The following is a 15,248-nucleotide window of genomic DNA, read 5'->3' on the forward strand; positions in this document are numbered from 1 at the left end:
AGTGCACAAATTATGCACAAGTTCTGTTTCGGTGCGTCATCTAGAAATGAAATGCCGAAAACTTGAATAGAAGAAGTAGGTAAACATTCCAAATTGAACCGACTGATCAATAATATCTCAAGCTAAGAATGCAATAAAAAATCCAGGAGAAAATGATCAAAATGGTCCTTAATGTATGGGTTTGATTCCATTTGGTCCTTAATATATGAACTTGATGAAAATGCTCCCTTATGTATCATAAATTGTGACCAATTTGGTTTTTAACCCTAAAATTAATATATATATTTATTTATTTTTGCCGTCAAAATACACGGAATATGTAAAAGATGCGCTCGTTCAAGACTTTCCTTCCCCTATTTCCAAAAATTCCAAAGGACACATCAATTTTTTTTTAACCAAAAGGGCAAAATCGCTCCTGACGGAGCGATTTTCTTCTGACAAAATTGATGCCGTGACTCCTTTAAAAACCATAAAAATCGCTGCCGGTCCAAATTTTTTTTTTCTTTTTTCTTTAAAATCGTTGCTGTGAAAATTTTTTTAACAACGCTGATCCAGCAGCGTTTAAAAGATAGAAATAGCTACTATAGCAGCCATTTTCTTAAAAAAATTCCCGAGGCGAGGATTCCTTAAAAAAATAATGGGAAATCGCTCCACGTGTAGCGATTTTAGTTTAAATTTTTTTTTAAATAATCGCTGCCAAGGCAGCGATTTCAGTAAGAATTATTATTATTATTTTCCAATTGCTACTAGCAATCAAAAAGTATACAATAAAAAATTATAAAGTAATTCAATTGGGAAATTTTTTCTACTCAAATCGTTGCCGTGGCAGCGATTTCCCATTATTTTTTTAAGCAGTCCTCGCCTCGGGAATTTTTAATAAAAAAAAAATTAAATTTTTTAAAGAAAATGGCTACTATAGCAGCTATTTCTATTTTTTAAACGCTGTTGGGGCAGCGTTGTTAAAAAAAAATTCACAGCAGCGATTTAAAAAAAAAAAGAAATTTCAGTTGTATCGGCAGCGATTTTTATGTTTTTTAAAGGAGTAACGGCGAAAATTGCTTCGTCAAGAGTGATTTTGCCCTTTTGGTTAAAAAAAAATTGATGTGCCCTTTAGAAATTTTTGGAAATAGCGGAAGGAAAGTCTTGAACAAGCGCATCTTTTACATATTTCGTGTATTTTGATGGCAAAATAAATAAATATTAATTTTAGGGTTAAGAACCAAATTGATCACAATTTATAACATATAAAGGACTATTTCCATGAAGTTCATATATTAAGAACCAAATGGAATCAAAGCCCATACATTAAGGACCATTTTGATCATTTCCCCAAAATTCCCGTATGGCATCCATGTAAAAGAAGAAAGAAAAACAGAATCAAACCAAACCGAACTAGAAAAACTTGCTGGATCCGTTACGGTTACCGAGAGTAGTTCAAATAACAAAATCAATCCAATGATAAAAACAACACCCCAATCCAAAGTCCAAATCAGCACAAGTAGTCTAAGCATGATAGATGACTAAAAGAGATTTTAGATGCGGTTTCAAAAACCAAAAAATATATTAGAGAAAAAAAAATTACTGTGAAAAGAGGAAGAAGGAATTTATAAATTCAGTTTTGGTTGGCCAAAACCAAAAATCAAAGTAAAAAACTAAAATGAACCTAGAATTTGAATCTTCCATTGCAGGGAATGAAGCTCAAGCTTGATTTGATGCGAAGATTGAACTCCGCTCTCAGAGTGACGGAGAAAGATAGGAATGTGTTTGTCAAGCGTGCTTAATGGCTCAAGCGGTTAGCTTTGGCAGTGCATTTTATGCTTTCGCTTATACTCGCTATTTAACATTACTAGATTGGTTCAGCTCAATGTAACAAGGGAAATGGGAATGGATCGGAAGCCTATTTGGGCTAACCAAATTAGGAGATTTATGGGACGTTGTTCAAAAGTTATTGAAAAATTTGCATAGTGTATCATGCATGCATTTTGGTATACAGATATATGGGCCGTTGTTTAAGGTGTCAATGTTTTAATTTTTAGGCCAATTGTATTTTTAAGTTCCTTTTTTTTCAATTCAAACTTTATGATTTTCATTTTTAGTGTTCTGAAATTTAGTTTTTTCAGCTCAAACTATCTTAATTCTCTGGATCATATAATTGAAATATGACAAATATGAAAGCTTATCATAGACATCCAAAAAAATTGGATTGTGAAATTCGAATTTCAGAATCACATGCATCCTGAAGTTTCAATTGTCTTAAAATTAAGCACTTTCAATTAAGTTAGAATCGAAACATTGTACATGCAGACACTTTTTTCTTGTTTGTGCAAAGAATAAGAATAAACAAAACGAGAACAAGAAAAAAAAGGATAAAAAATAAAAATAAAAGCATCGATAGCTTCGTTCGATGATTAATTGGATTATCAATCAGCTATAATTGTCCAAGTTGGTATTGTTGGGTTATGAAGGGTGATTAGGGCGTCATGCGGAAGCTTACAATTGTAAATAATATGGTTGATAAATTAGACGACACATAAAACTATACTAAAGGATATAATATTATTATTTGATATGACCATTGGTCTACATAATTAAAAACTAATAAAAAACATAAAAACTGTAGAGAGAAAATCTCCCCATAAACAAAACTCTCTAAACAACTACATTGTTGATTCTATTGTGTTTTCTATGAGAATAGAGATCTTCAATTTATAGATCTCCAAACTATTCCTCTAAGGAAAGAATAAACCAAATATGGAAGAAAATTATATTTTCCTTTCAGAAAAAGTTCAAGTATTTATGGTAATACTTGACTTTTCTTTAAGGAAATAAATAAACTTCAATTAAGGAAAGAAAATCAGGGCAAAACCCTAACAGGTATCAAGTGGCTGATGGCTACATTTAATCATTTGGATATGTCCACACTTATCTAATTGAGGACTTGACTATATTTATGGGTCTAAATATTAAATGAATAAACAGTCCAACATTTTCTCAATTTATAATCAGTCAAATAGTACGATCTAGTAGTTGGTGTGATCTCTGATTTCATAACGAAAATTATTGGATCTTTATGTTGAGTCTAAATTAAATAATAAAAATATTTTTTTTGACCAATTTAAATTTCTAAATAAAATAATGACATGTAATTAAATTTCATCGTCATTCATTATCAAAAACGAGTTTTCACTTCATCATTTTTGAAGTGGTCAATTCCTTCGTTTTCACACGGAAAAATGGTGTAAAAATCAAGCTTGGGGGGCTAGCTATCAATTTGTTTGGAACTTTCTGGTCCCATTTTTTCCCATTTTCTTGTTTGACGCGTTGAGGGCGCAAAAAAGTTAGACCATTGGGTTGTTACGTTGTACCACTACGACGAAAGTTAATGGAGTCAAACTTTTATTATTATATATATATCTAATGAATGACCAGGCTCTATATTTTAAGATGAATATAATTAATTTAGAACGATTTTTTTTACCAAACCTGACCACGTTGTAATTATATTGTAAGTATTAAAATACGTTGAAGATTCACAACGTGAAAAAATATAATTAGTGGGATGCATATGAGAAGTCCAATTCAGAACAAAGAAAAGTAGAAGTGGGATCATAGGTAAACTCCCACTAACTTCACAAAAGAGATTCGTTTACCGACAAAATTCGCCCTTATCACTTCAAAAAATAGTACTCTCCCAATATAAGTACTTGCAATAAATAAGCAGTAAAAATATTTAATTCACGAGCGACCACGTGTTTCGTTTATTTTATTTACATTAAACTAACTCAACTAACAATAATTAAGACTTAAGAGCTTCTATTTATAATAATAAAAATATACAATAGTTAACCATATAATTAAGTGATAAAAGTATATATACTAACACATGTACATATCATACATCTATTCTTCTTAGTTAATTTTTATAATAAAAACAATATGATCGTAAAGTAAAGTAAATATAACAACATAAACGAGGATGAATTTAACGTTTGAAATTTCCCAAAAAAAGTCCAAATACAAGAGATAAAAGGTACATAAAGACTCATATTAGTCATAACGATAATGCCAAAACGGGAAGATTAAAATAACATGTGAAAGTAATTAAAATTCCTCAAAAAAGTAGTCATTCAAAGTAAGGACAAGAGAAAAAGACTTTGATAAAGTCACCTAGCACTATTAAGCAGCCAAGATAGGCAATGGGCTAATATTAGTAGTATAAATACTTGCCTCCGAATCACTAAGTTTTAACTTTCTTTTAACATAACAATACACCTTTCTCCCCCTCTCTCTTTCAAATATCAAAACATAAACTTTTTTTGTTAGGTAATAACTCAACATGGGGAGGATGGTTCTTATAGCTGCAGCAATGACTCTTTTTGTGACCCTTCAAGTTTTGCAAGCTCCATTAATGGTTTCTGCCGCTACCAAAGGAAAGACGGTAACTATTTTGAGTATCGATGGAGGTGGTATTAGAGGCGTTATTCCTGGCACCCTTCTTGCCTTCCTTGAATCCAAACTTCAGGTATACCTATGCTACATATTATATACATCATACATTTTATTTCATATGACAATATTTCACTATACATTGATCCGTACAAGAAAAAAGAAAGATGTTCAAATATACTAGGAACTTATTATTTTAAGCATGTTTTGACATTTCTAACTGTCCAATTAAAAAGGAAAATGTGTCTTATAAACTGAAACATAAGAAATACTAGTAGATTACGACTTTCTTCTCATATCCTTATGATGAATTTATTTGTGTAGGAACTTGATGGACCAAATGCAAGACTTGCAGATTACTTCGATGTAGTAGCAGGAACAAGCACAGGTGGATTAGTAACAACTATGCTTACTGCTCCTAACAAGGATAATCGTCCTTTATATCAAGCAAAAGACATTTCCAATTTCTACATGGAACATGGCCCTCAAATTTTTCCTCAAAGCAGGTTAACAACAGTGAATTAATTACTCAAAGAGTTTGTTTTTTCTTTCTAATTTTATGCTTTAATACTGAAGGCAAGTGTTTAATTATGTATGATTCAGGCGTAACAGCTTTGTGAGAAGGGTCACAAATTTGTTTGGAGGACCAAAGTATGATGGCATATACTTGAGAACAATTATTAATTCAATATTAGGCAATATTACAATGAAGCAAACGTTGACTAATACAGTCATACCTACTTTTGATATCAAACGTCTTCAACCAATTATCTTCAGTACTGCTGATGTAAATTTCTATCCTAACAACATTCTTTATCTTCATATATTTTCTTTCTATACTATATAGTTATTCAAATTAATTTGTCTACAGGCAAAAGCAAATATCTCAAAGAATGCTCAATTATCAGACGTTTGCCTTAGTACATCGGCCGCACCCACATATTTCCCAGTGCACAGTTTTGAGACTAAGGATGCTCAAGGGAAACCACGTACGTTTGATCTTGTCGATGGAGGTGTAGCTGCAAATAATCCAGTGAGTAGCCACAAAAGTTAAATTTTTATATCTTATTCTTTTTGAAATATCAATATTGACACATTTTTTCTTGACTCTTATCTTAGACCTTAATGGCAATAACATACGTTTCAAAACAAATCATGACGGGCAACTTTCAATACGAGGGTATGAAGAATATGGACTGCAAGAAAATGTTGGTCCTGTCGTTGGGCACTGGTATAGGCAAGCAGGAAGAGAAGTATAATGCTACAGTGGCTTCCAGATGGGGGATGTTAGGTTGGGTGTACAACAATGGTGCCACTCCTTTGATAGATATCTATGGTGATGCAAGTGCTGATATGGTAGACATACATGTTTCCACCATGTTTCAGACCCTTGGTAGTGAGAAGAACTACATCAGAATTCAGGTAAAAATGACCCAACTTTCTTAGTATTTTCAAAATACATGATGAAAATAAATCAGCTAACGCTTTTCTGGTTTGATTGGTACAGGATGACAATTTGACAGGGGAGGCTGCATCTATGGATATTGCAACAACAAAAAACATGGAGACACTAGTACAAATTGGTAATGATCTATTGAAGAAGCCAATTTCAAGGGTCAACTTAGAAACAGGCCGATATGAACCAGTTGTTGGGGAAGGCACCAACGAAGCTGCTATAGTCCGCTTTGCTCAGTTGCTTTCAGAGGAACGGAAGCTCCGAATAAACTAAGGAAATACTTGTAGATTTTTTCACACAATTTGTTGGACGATTAGAGGATTAATTTGTATTCTTTTACCTTCAATAGTTAAGCGCCTAAATAGTAGACCATGTTGTAATATGAGAATAAATATCCCAAGAGGAAAATAAAATTTATGTAATTGTTCTGTTTTTTTCTCATAAACTCCTATCAACTATCAACTGTTGTTTCATTAAGGTGTCATGTACTCAAATCTGCTCTGGCTCGCACATCACAGGAGCCTAGTGCACGAATGGATTCATGCAAAACAGCACAATTGAATTGCAGCTGCTAGTAAGTCCACGGGAAGATAAAAACGAATCCAGGAAACTGACTTTGTACTAAAAATATTGCACATCAAGAGGTTAAAAATATTGAAGTAAGCTGAGACAAAGGACTTTTGCGGAAGCCACAGATAACCAAGTTTGGGGCATCCATATCATTATATTATAAAATGGAAAGATACTTTATCCTGCATTAAGTTCCCTTTCACTTTCTGTACAAAACACGTTGAGGTATATTCAGTGCTATATATTTTGTATTCAACAGAAGAATGCCCACTAAGCAGAATTAAAAGTCAAGTCAGAAATCGGCTCAAACTTTGATAACCACAGTTAGTTTTTGTACTCTATGAGAAGTTGAGAACAAACCCTTCGTTTTTGTACTCCATGAGAAGCAAATCCTGCAAGAACTCAAAATGTAGAAAGGAAAAAAAAGATCAATGAGATGGAAGTATATACAAGAAATTGATGTACCAAACTACCAAGGTTTCTATTACTCCTACAAGATAAGACATAACAGATTGATCTGACAAGCTAAAATAGAGAGAAAGAAGATGACGTTGGCGCAAAATACCTGATTCTAGCTGTTTTGAGGCCCAAAAGTTAACCTGAACCACTATACTTCTATTGTGAACTGTGCCAAAAGATTCAACTAACAAGTATTAGTAACAGCCAGCATTTGATATCTCAGAGCATCATAAATTTTGGATAATGAAAAAATATGATTGCAGGTTGAAATTTGAAGAAGAGTTCAGCATACCACTGGAAATTTTACTGAAACATTTTAGCATAACCCTTCTTCTCCTGCTCTAGTTTATAAGCAATCTGTCATAATTGTTAACAAATTAGAGAACATGTAGTTTTTGAAACTACAGAACGTGTATTTTTTGAGAAGGAAAATTAGAAAACATGTATTATGTTCACATGCTTGAAATTGCAAAAGGAAGTGAAGATGTTGGATCAAATATTTTGATTTGATAATGACTAACCTTCTTCATTGCAGCAGCCAGCTCCTTCTTTATCCCCCCTGAAAGTAAAATGTAAGAAAAAGTTCCCGGGGCTGATACTCAAGACTAGAGGTGAATAATATTATTTCCTTTATTCGTACAAAATATAACCAGTCAAACAGAGTTTAATGTGAACTTTTTATGAGGGTAGGGAGTTTGGGTTGGTGCGAAGTGTACCACACTTTGGGTACAAATCGGAAATTCCAGTGAAATCTCTATGAGTATCTCTGAGTCTTTTATATAATCAGTTTAGGCAAAACATAATGAACACGCTTTTTCAACTGCTACTTCTCCTTTTATGGATTAAAAGTTCCATTGCCGGATGAAAAGGACTTCTATATGCGAGTTTGGATATCCAAGTTACCAAGCCTGAGATTCACAGCTAAAGACAGCAACCTTGTTTGGCTCCAAGAGAATCATCTAATACAACTTAGAGTATACAGGTAGCCAGGAAATAATGCAGAAAAAGGTAAAAAAGGAACGGCAGCACATGCACTAATCAATGAAGAAAAATATACTCTTTATACTTCAACGTTTGCCAGAGTTTCTTCCCTTAAAATGTCAAAGATGAAATTGTACGTCACTAACCATTGTTTGGCTCTAACTGCAGGGCCTTCTTAAAACTTTCAGCCGCTGCATCTATAGCATTCATTGCCATATATACCTGAATAGAGAAAATGATGGTTCAATGTTTTGGATATGTATAATACCCCGTATAGTGAAGTATGAAGACAATAAGGTATAAATGAATCAGTAATCCTACACCATCAAGTAAATATTTTAGAACCGTGGCGTCCGGCCCGCTAGCGCACACCTTGACTAATTCAATAGGATACCAACTGCCTCCCACCAAGGCAAGTACCGGGTAACTCTATCTATCAAGGCTTGGACAGATGGGAAAAAAATTATCTAGTCTTTTTGCCTCCTTTGGGATTCGAAGAATATAAGAGATATATTGCTATGACCAAATGCTTGTAAGTTATGGAAGATGAAGATCGGAAAGTACATTGTAAGTTATTCTTTACACTCAGACTTCTAAGACCAAGAACACTGAGGAGAATGATGTTACAGGTGCTTTTTATCATAACATTGCGGTTGTGCAGTAGATCATTCTATATGCTATTCACTGTTCACTGCCCTTCAACAAATCAAGACAGGCTTTCTTTTGTTCAGGAAATCTAACCACTTGAACTATATTATAGCTCAACACACCAACCTGGCCTTGGCGGTAAAAAGCTTTGACATTGTCTTCTCCATCATAAATTGCATCATTAGCATCTATCAATGCTCCAGTTAGATCTCCTAACTTCAGTTTACAGGCCTGAACAAGAATGTTAAGATTATTTTGCGGAGCAAAAGAAAAGGAAATGCTACATAGTCCAGAATCAAGAACAAAGTCTAAATATGTATATGTGATCAGTCTGAATATCCACAGTAGTTAGAAAATCAATGAGTAAAAATTCCATAGTACTTAAAATGAACAATGAAGAAGTTCAAAGGCATCACATAAAGAAAAAAAAAAGTTGAAGGCATTCAAAAAATATCTAACTTATGGAAATAATAAAGTGTTCTTCAATGCTAAGTTGCTCGGACTCGGGTGTCTGACACGGGTGCGGATCCGCATGTCGGATCCTTCATGATCTGATTTTTAAGATTCGGGGATATGGATCTAGATACGGTACGGGTGCGGGGACACGGCAAAAAAAAAACTAAAAATCTAAAAATATACATAAATATGAGACATTGTGGAAACTTATAATGTACCGTCGAAGGGACCTGGTTGATTCAATAATACTCTATTTTAAGTCGAAATTATTTCATTTAAATAATACTCTACTTTTGATTTTATTTTTGAAAGAAGACTCCAAGGGACTTGGTCTCACTCATGTTATGGACCATTATCCATGTCCAAATATATAACCAAATTTAGCCCAACATTCAAAACCAAATCTGGTCCAAAACCATGACCGACCCAGCCCACACCCTATTTCTCCAAACCCCACGTTCCCCTCTTCTCCATTCACGTATAGAACGAAGCAGCCAGTGAAACAAAACGATGAATACACCCTAGTTCAGTTCCAAAACGGCGCTGCATCCCTTCTCTCTCACAAATTCATACACCAATGTGTGCTTAGCACGAGAGCTTTGATACCATGCGAAGATTCTAGAAACTCCTCGACGGTATATTACTCTAATTTATCAAGAAAAAACCTTCAAAGGACTAGTATGAATCACTATATAGCAGAAAAATTGAAGGTATTTGTTTCCGATCTATTCAAATCTTTACTTTGAGATATCAAAATTTCAATTTCTTCTCTAAATTGTTGGTCAACACACCCGATCTCGTTTGACCGGATCCGACACAGATCCCACACCCTTACGTGCGGCACCGATTTTTCGGTGTCCGAGTAACTTAGCTTCAATGTATATAGACATTGATGGCGAAAAATGTATAGACTAAAACAAGGTTATTTATTAGTATTTATTTATATGGAAGAAACATTAACAAAGCTGATTTCTTCAGGAAAGTTATTACATCCTCAGGATATGTTCTCACCATAAAGCTCAGGAAAGGCACTAGTTCTTATATTATGTAACTGAAAGTCCTACTAAGGCCTACAATATTCTAACAGAAAGAAAATCATTACGTAAAACCAAATGGTTGCAAGAGAATTTAGGAGAACTTACAGAACTATTTGCAAGTATCTGGGACTTTGTCTTCCTCAAATACTCGCTTTTTACTGTATAATGAGGCAAATAATTCCTTCAGACAGATGTCCTAGTTATGAGAAAGCAAATCAGATAGTCATTTAAAGCTGCAATTAGAAAATTTACCTTCATCAATGTCTTCCTTTTCCCAGCATAAATCGGTATAACGAACAGCCTTCCTGTACTTTCTGATAGCCATCTTATAGTCTTCCTTCTGCCCATGACAAATACGAAGATGATATACAATCACATTTTGAAATAGATAAAATGTGCTACTAAGTCTAAGTCCATGGATGAAAAACAACAGAAAAGTGGAGAAGAAATGGTGTTACATTGTTTGCTCTCACTCTCTTTCATTTTATTTATTTAGTTATTTTTTGCAGTAGATCTTATTTTATGTAAAGAACAAGCTATCAATCCAAGCTTACTTTTGGAAACATATATGTGTGAACTTATACAACAACACAAGGTATACTTGAAACAAACAGGAAATATCCATTAATCTAGTACCTTGAAATGTTCATTGCCAAAGGCTTTGATACAGTCAACAACATTTATCCACCAAGCAAGCTCGTCTGGTTTCACGTCAAGGTCTATTGGCCAATCAGGGTAAGTATCACCATCTTTAAAGAAGTTAGTTGTGCCATCATCTGCTCCCTCTGGAATTTCACCACAGTCCTCTATTATCACAGGAAGATCAGGAAAACCATTTTCACTTGTTTTAATATGTTCAATTACACGAATCATCCCCAAACCCCTAATTACTCGTCCAAATACAACATTCTTTCCATCTAGAACATGTGTTTGAGAAGCGGTGATGAAAAATTGAGACCCATTTGTATTTGGACCAGAATTAGCCATAGAAAGCATCCCTTTTCTTTCATGTTTGAGTTTAAAATTTTCATCTTCAAATGTCAAGCCATAAATTGATTCCCCACCACTGCCGTTTCCAGCAGAAATGTCCCCGCCTTGTAACATAAAGCCTCTGATGACATGATGAAAACAAGAACCCTGCATAAGAAGCAAACAATATTATAATGAATGGAACAAAAAGCTAAAGGGAAAGGTAAAAATGGACAGTCACATTCAGAGAATCAATTTATCTGGGTCACTAAAAAAATAGATTTAGATAGGATAGAGCATGAAGTAACAGAGACAGTTGCTTTAGAGGTTCAGATAATTCCAGAACATACACCCAAAATTCATGCTGTGTTGGAACTGTAGTATTATTCTAAGCAATCACTCCTCATTCTCCCTTATTATATCGTCATTCGCATTAGAGTGTTTGACAATTCCAGAATACCATCTCATATAACCAAACTGAATTGAAGGACGATGATTCATTCCCCGCCCAAGGAGAGAACCGTTTCCATATGTGCAACCAGACTTACTTTCATGAAATTTGTGAGAAGAGCCCCATTCTCCTTTATTCTTTCCTAAGATTAAAAGTAAATTCACATATACTACTTCCCTGTTCAACTGTAAAATAACGCGAAGAAACAAAAGAACAGCAAAAACATTCCACCCCTACTGGCACAAGAAGATCAGAGTTTATGACATGATTCGTAAACATCAAACAGAGTGAATCATACTGCTATTTTCAAGTAAAATAGTATTGAAGTCTAACAAACATCAACTCGTACAATAGGATCACATGCATTCAATACACCCAAAAACTGAAATGGTGGGAACTAATATACAGCCAAAAACTACTACAAGTCTACAAATAAGCCTCAATTCCTAACTAGTTGGGATTTGACTGCATGAATCATCTATCTGACCATATACATTCCTCAACTAGGTCTATTTCATTAAAAAACTCAACTATTCATGTGTTGAAGAGAAAAAACACAAATGCACAAACATATTAAAGGACGCAGAATCTATTTACGCGTAGACGAATAGAGAAAACGGATTAAAAACCTTGAAATGGAGGGGAACACCGGTGTTAGGGCCAATGCCTTTCTCACCAGTACAAAGAGCCCTGAAATTTTCAACGGTTTTAGGAACAATGTCTTTGTAAAGCTCAATCACCATTCTTCCTTCAAGCTCTCCACCAAGGCTTATGTCCAAATAGCATCTCGGATTCGCCATTTTCTGTTAGACTCGAAAAACGCTTCAATGGAAAAAACGGAAACCCTTTTGAGTTTTTGAAGGAGCAGTTTATGCTACAGTACGCGGTGGACAGCATGCGATTTTCCTGTTTCTGTCAATATCTGTGGACTGGTAGAGTGTGGAGGATCATTTTGGACAGTTATGGGCTGAAACAAGCCCATGGGCCCACTACGACCTACTAAGCCCAGTTTCCTTCCATGATGACAGCTGTTTCTTTGTCAGTATAATAGCGCCTAATATAGTCTGCTTTTTGTTGTATTCTGTCGCTGAATAAAATTTCGCATCCTATGCGAAAAAAATACTTGTTGAGAAGAATTATTTTTGCAAATTTTTATTTGTTTGCGCTAATGTTAAAAAAATGAATTTGAAAATTATGCAAAAGATTTGGAAAATAAATATCATAAAAATAAGAAAAATAATTTTTCTATATAAATAGGAATTTTTTTTTCATAAATGATATTGAAACTTTATTATCTTCTGGATTGTCTAATCCTCACCGTATTCGAACCCCTACTCTCCGCCCTATTTCATCCGTTAGATTTGTATAAATATTTTTGTTTATTTATCAATATATTATAAAAAAAACAAATAAGAAACTTGCTTGTTTGTTAAGGTATTTTTAATAGTACAAAACATTTCCTTAATTCACGGGAAATAGAAAGAAAGAAAGAAAAAACTGCACTTAGCTCCACCAGTCCACAGCGACAACAATAGAAACAACATTTAATAAGGGATGTTATCTGACACTATCTAATAAAATATTTCATTTTTCATTTGTAAAATAGTTTACTCCCTCTGAGAAGGATTTCCCTTTTTCTTCTTTCCGGAGCCGACAACATTTTAAATTAATACGAAATAAATATTAATTTGGGACATAGAATTGAGTTTTTGGCTAAAATTATCATTAAGTAATGAAGTATTACTTAATCTAAAGTACATTCTTGTGTTATATAAGTGAACAAAAAGTATCATTGCACTATTCAAAAAGTTGCAAGATTCATCCTTGTATCTATTTTTTTTAAGAAACTCACGCCACCAACAAAAAAAATGTGTCAAGTCGAATAAATATTTTAAAATCGTATTCAGACAAAATATTTTAAAATTCTAAATAATCTTTGTAAAAAGTATGGCCAAATACAACTCCAATTTCAAAATTTTCAAATAAAGTTTTTTTTAAAAAAATTTCATAACTAAACGCCTACGTAATTTCACTAAATTTCCAATAATTATGTACATTGTATAAAATATGAATTGCATTGTGTAGAATTTAGTGAAAGAATTCATTTGGGGAAATTTTCATATCTATATTCTGTTAGATCAAAATGAGAATAGAAGTCATGCATATATACAAGTGTGTCAAGGCTGTTAAGCCAGCTGTCAATTCACTCCACTAACTAACCACTAACTAACTCCTCAACTAACTAATGGAATATAAAACAAATTAACAAACTAACTAATTAGATAATTGTATGTTATTATTCTTAATACTCCCCCGCAAGCTGGAAGTACTGAAAATGTTCAGGACTCCAAGCTTGGCCAAAAGAAAATCATGCTGAGTACGACCAAGAGCCTTCGTTAATAGATCTGCTTGCTGATCCTTGGTGGGGATATAACTGGTTTTGATCAAGCCCTGCTGTACCTTCTCCCTGATGAAGTGACAATCGATCTCGATGTGCTTAGTCCTCTCATGGAAGACAGGGTTAGCAGCAATTTGAATAGCTGCCTTGCTGTCACAATGGATGGTAGTGGGAGTGCACAAATCCACCTGTAACTCCTTGAATAAACTGGTAACCCAAACCACCTCTGCTGTCAAAGTGGCTAAACTCCTGTATTCTGTCTCTGCAGAGCTTCGAGACACAGTATTTTGCTTCTTGGATTTCCAAGAAATAAGAGAACGACCAAACTTTAACAAATACCCAGTCACAGACCTTCTAGTGCTAACACACGCAGCCCAGTCTGCATCACAAAATCCTGTTAGTGTGTGGTCTCTATGGGAACTCATAAGCAAACCCAATCCAGGATTGACTTTGATGTATCTGATAACTCTCAATGCGGCATTCCAGTGTGAGAGTTTGGGTTGTTGCATGAACTGACTCAAAGTCTGGACAGTAAATGCAATGTCAGGCCTAGTGTTAGTCAAATAGAGCAGCTTTCCTACCATCCTTTGATATCTACCAACATCCTGAAACAAGGAATCATTGATATTGGTATCATAAGCTGCTGAAGTGAGTTTTATGTTGCATTCTAGAGGAGTAGAAATAGGTTGTACACCAGCAAGACCAGCCTCAGCAATCAACTCTAAAGCATATTTTCTTTGATTCATCACTATGCCAGTGGATGATCGACAGAACTCAATACCTAAGAAGTATCTCAACTCTCCTAGGTCCTTGATCTTAAAATGATTGTGTAGCACCTGTTTTGTGGCCTGAACCAATGCAGGAAGTGACTTCCTGTGATTAATAAGTCATCAACATAGACCAAAATGATCACTAAACCAACAGTACTCCTTTTAGTGAATAGTGAGTAATCCAATTGACTTTGACTGTAGCCTGAAGTACACAAAGCTTCAGTAAGCTTGGCATTCCACTGCCTGGAAGCCTGCTTGAGGCCATACAAGGACTTAACAAGCTTGCATACATGGTGCTTATCTCCAGTGTTAAAACCCTTAGGTAACTCCATATACACTTCTTCAAAGAGATCACCTTGTAAAAACGCATTAAACACATCCATTTGGTAAATAGGCCAGTTCTCAACTGCAGCCAATGCAATGAGGGATCTCACAGTAACCATTTTGACTACAGGAGCAAATGTTTCCTGATAATCAATACCCTCTGTCTGGCTATAACCTTTTGCAACAAGTCTTGCTTTGTATCTATCAACCTGTCCATCTGCTTTATATTTGATCTTAAACACCCATTTACAGCCAATAGCAGACTTATGCTCAGGCAATTTCA

The 15,248-nt window shown here is 34.5% G+C and overlaps 2 protein-coding genes across 2 annotated transcripts; one reads left to right on the forward strand and one right to left on the reverse strand.

The window, feature by feature from the left end:
- The first annotated feature begins 4,232 nt into the window (after positions 1-4,232).
- Positions 4,233-6,347, forward strand: LOC102589148 (patatin-like protein 3). The gene is made up of 6 exons (XM_006338154.2): positions 4,233-4,522; positions 4,771-4,952; positions 5,050-5,233; positions 5,318-5,479; positions 5,566-5,868; positions 5,954-6,347. The coding sequence occupies exons 1-6, from the start codon at positions 4,337-4,339 to the stop codon at positions 6,173-6,175; spliced, it is 1,239 nt and encodes a 412-aa protein (XP_006338216.1). The 5' UTR covers positions 4,233-4,336; the 3' UTR covers positions 6,176-6,347.
- Positions 6,348-6,598: 251 nt separating this feature from the next.
- On the reverse strand, positions 6,599-12,415 carry LOC102589477 (peptidyl-prolyl cis-trans isomerase CYP40-like). The gene is made up of 10 exons (XM_006338155.2): positions 12,103-12,415; positions 10,690-11,190; positions 10,306-10,393; positions 10,159-10,211; positions 8,687-8,791; positions 8,059-8,134; positions 7,453-7,490; positions 7,224-7,288; positions 7,038-7,097; positions 6,599-6,864 (listed from the first exon to the last, which is right to left on the reverse strand). The coding sequence occupies exons 1-8, from the start codon at positions 12,271-12,273 to the stop codon at positions 7,235-7,237; spliced, it is 1,086 nt and encodes a 361-aa protein (XP_006338217.1). The 5' UTR covers positions 12,274-12,415; the 3' UTR covers positions 6,599-6,864; positions 7,038-7,097; positions 7,224-7,234.
- Positions 12,416-15,248: the final 2,833 nt, after the last annotated feature.

The sequence above is a fragment of the Solanum tuberosum genome, unplaced genomic scaffold (assembly GCF_000226075.1).
Source record: "Solanum tuberosum cultivar DM 1-3 516 R44 unplaced genomic scaffold, SolTub_3.0 scf00004, whole genome shotgun sequence".
Taxonomy (NCBI): Eukaryota; Viridiplantae; Streptophyta; class Magnoliopsida; order Solanales; family Solanaceae; genus Solanum; species Solanum tuberosum.

What these genes read in the sequence shown, in the direction of transcription:
- LOC102589148 (XM_006338154.2), top strand. Translation starts at nt 4,337, where the DNA reads ATGGGGAGGATGGTTCTTATAGCTGCAGCAATGACTCTTTTTGTGACC. An exon ending in TCCTTGAATCCAAACTTCAG is followed by an intron (nt 4,523 to 4,770) that starts GTATACCTATGC and finishes TTATTTGTGTAG; the next exon opens with GAACTTGATGGACCAAATGC. An exon ending in TTATCTTCAGTACTGCTGAT is followed by an intron (nt 5,234 to 5,317) that starts GTAAATTTCTAT and finishes ATTTGTCTACAG; the next exon opens with GCAAAAGCAAATATCTCAAA.
- LOC102589477 (XM_006338155.2), bottom strand. Translation starts at nt 12,273, where the DNA reads ATGGCGAATCCGAGATGCTATTTGGACATAAGCCTTGGTGGAGAGCTT. An exon ending in TTGGCAATGAACATTTCAAG is followed by an intron (nt 10,394 to 10,689) that starts GTACTAGATTAA and finishes TGTCATGGGCAG; the next exon opens with AAGGAAGACTATAAGATGGC. An exon ending in AAAGGAAGACATTGATGAAG is followed by an intron (nt 10,212 to 10,305) that starts GTAAATTTTCTA and finishes CTCATTATACAG; the next exon opens with TAAAAAGCGAGTATTTGAGG.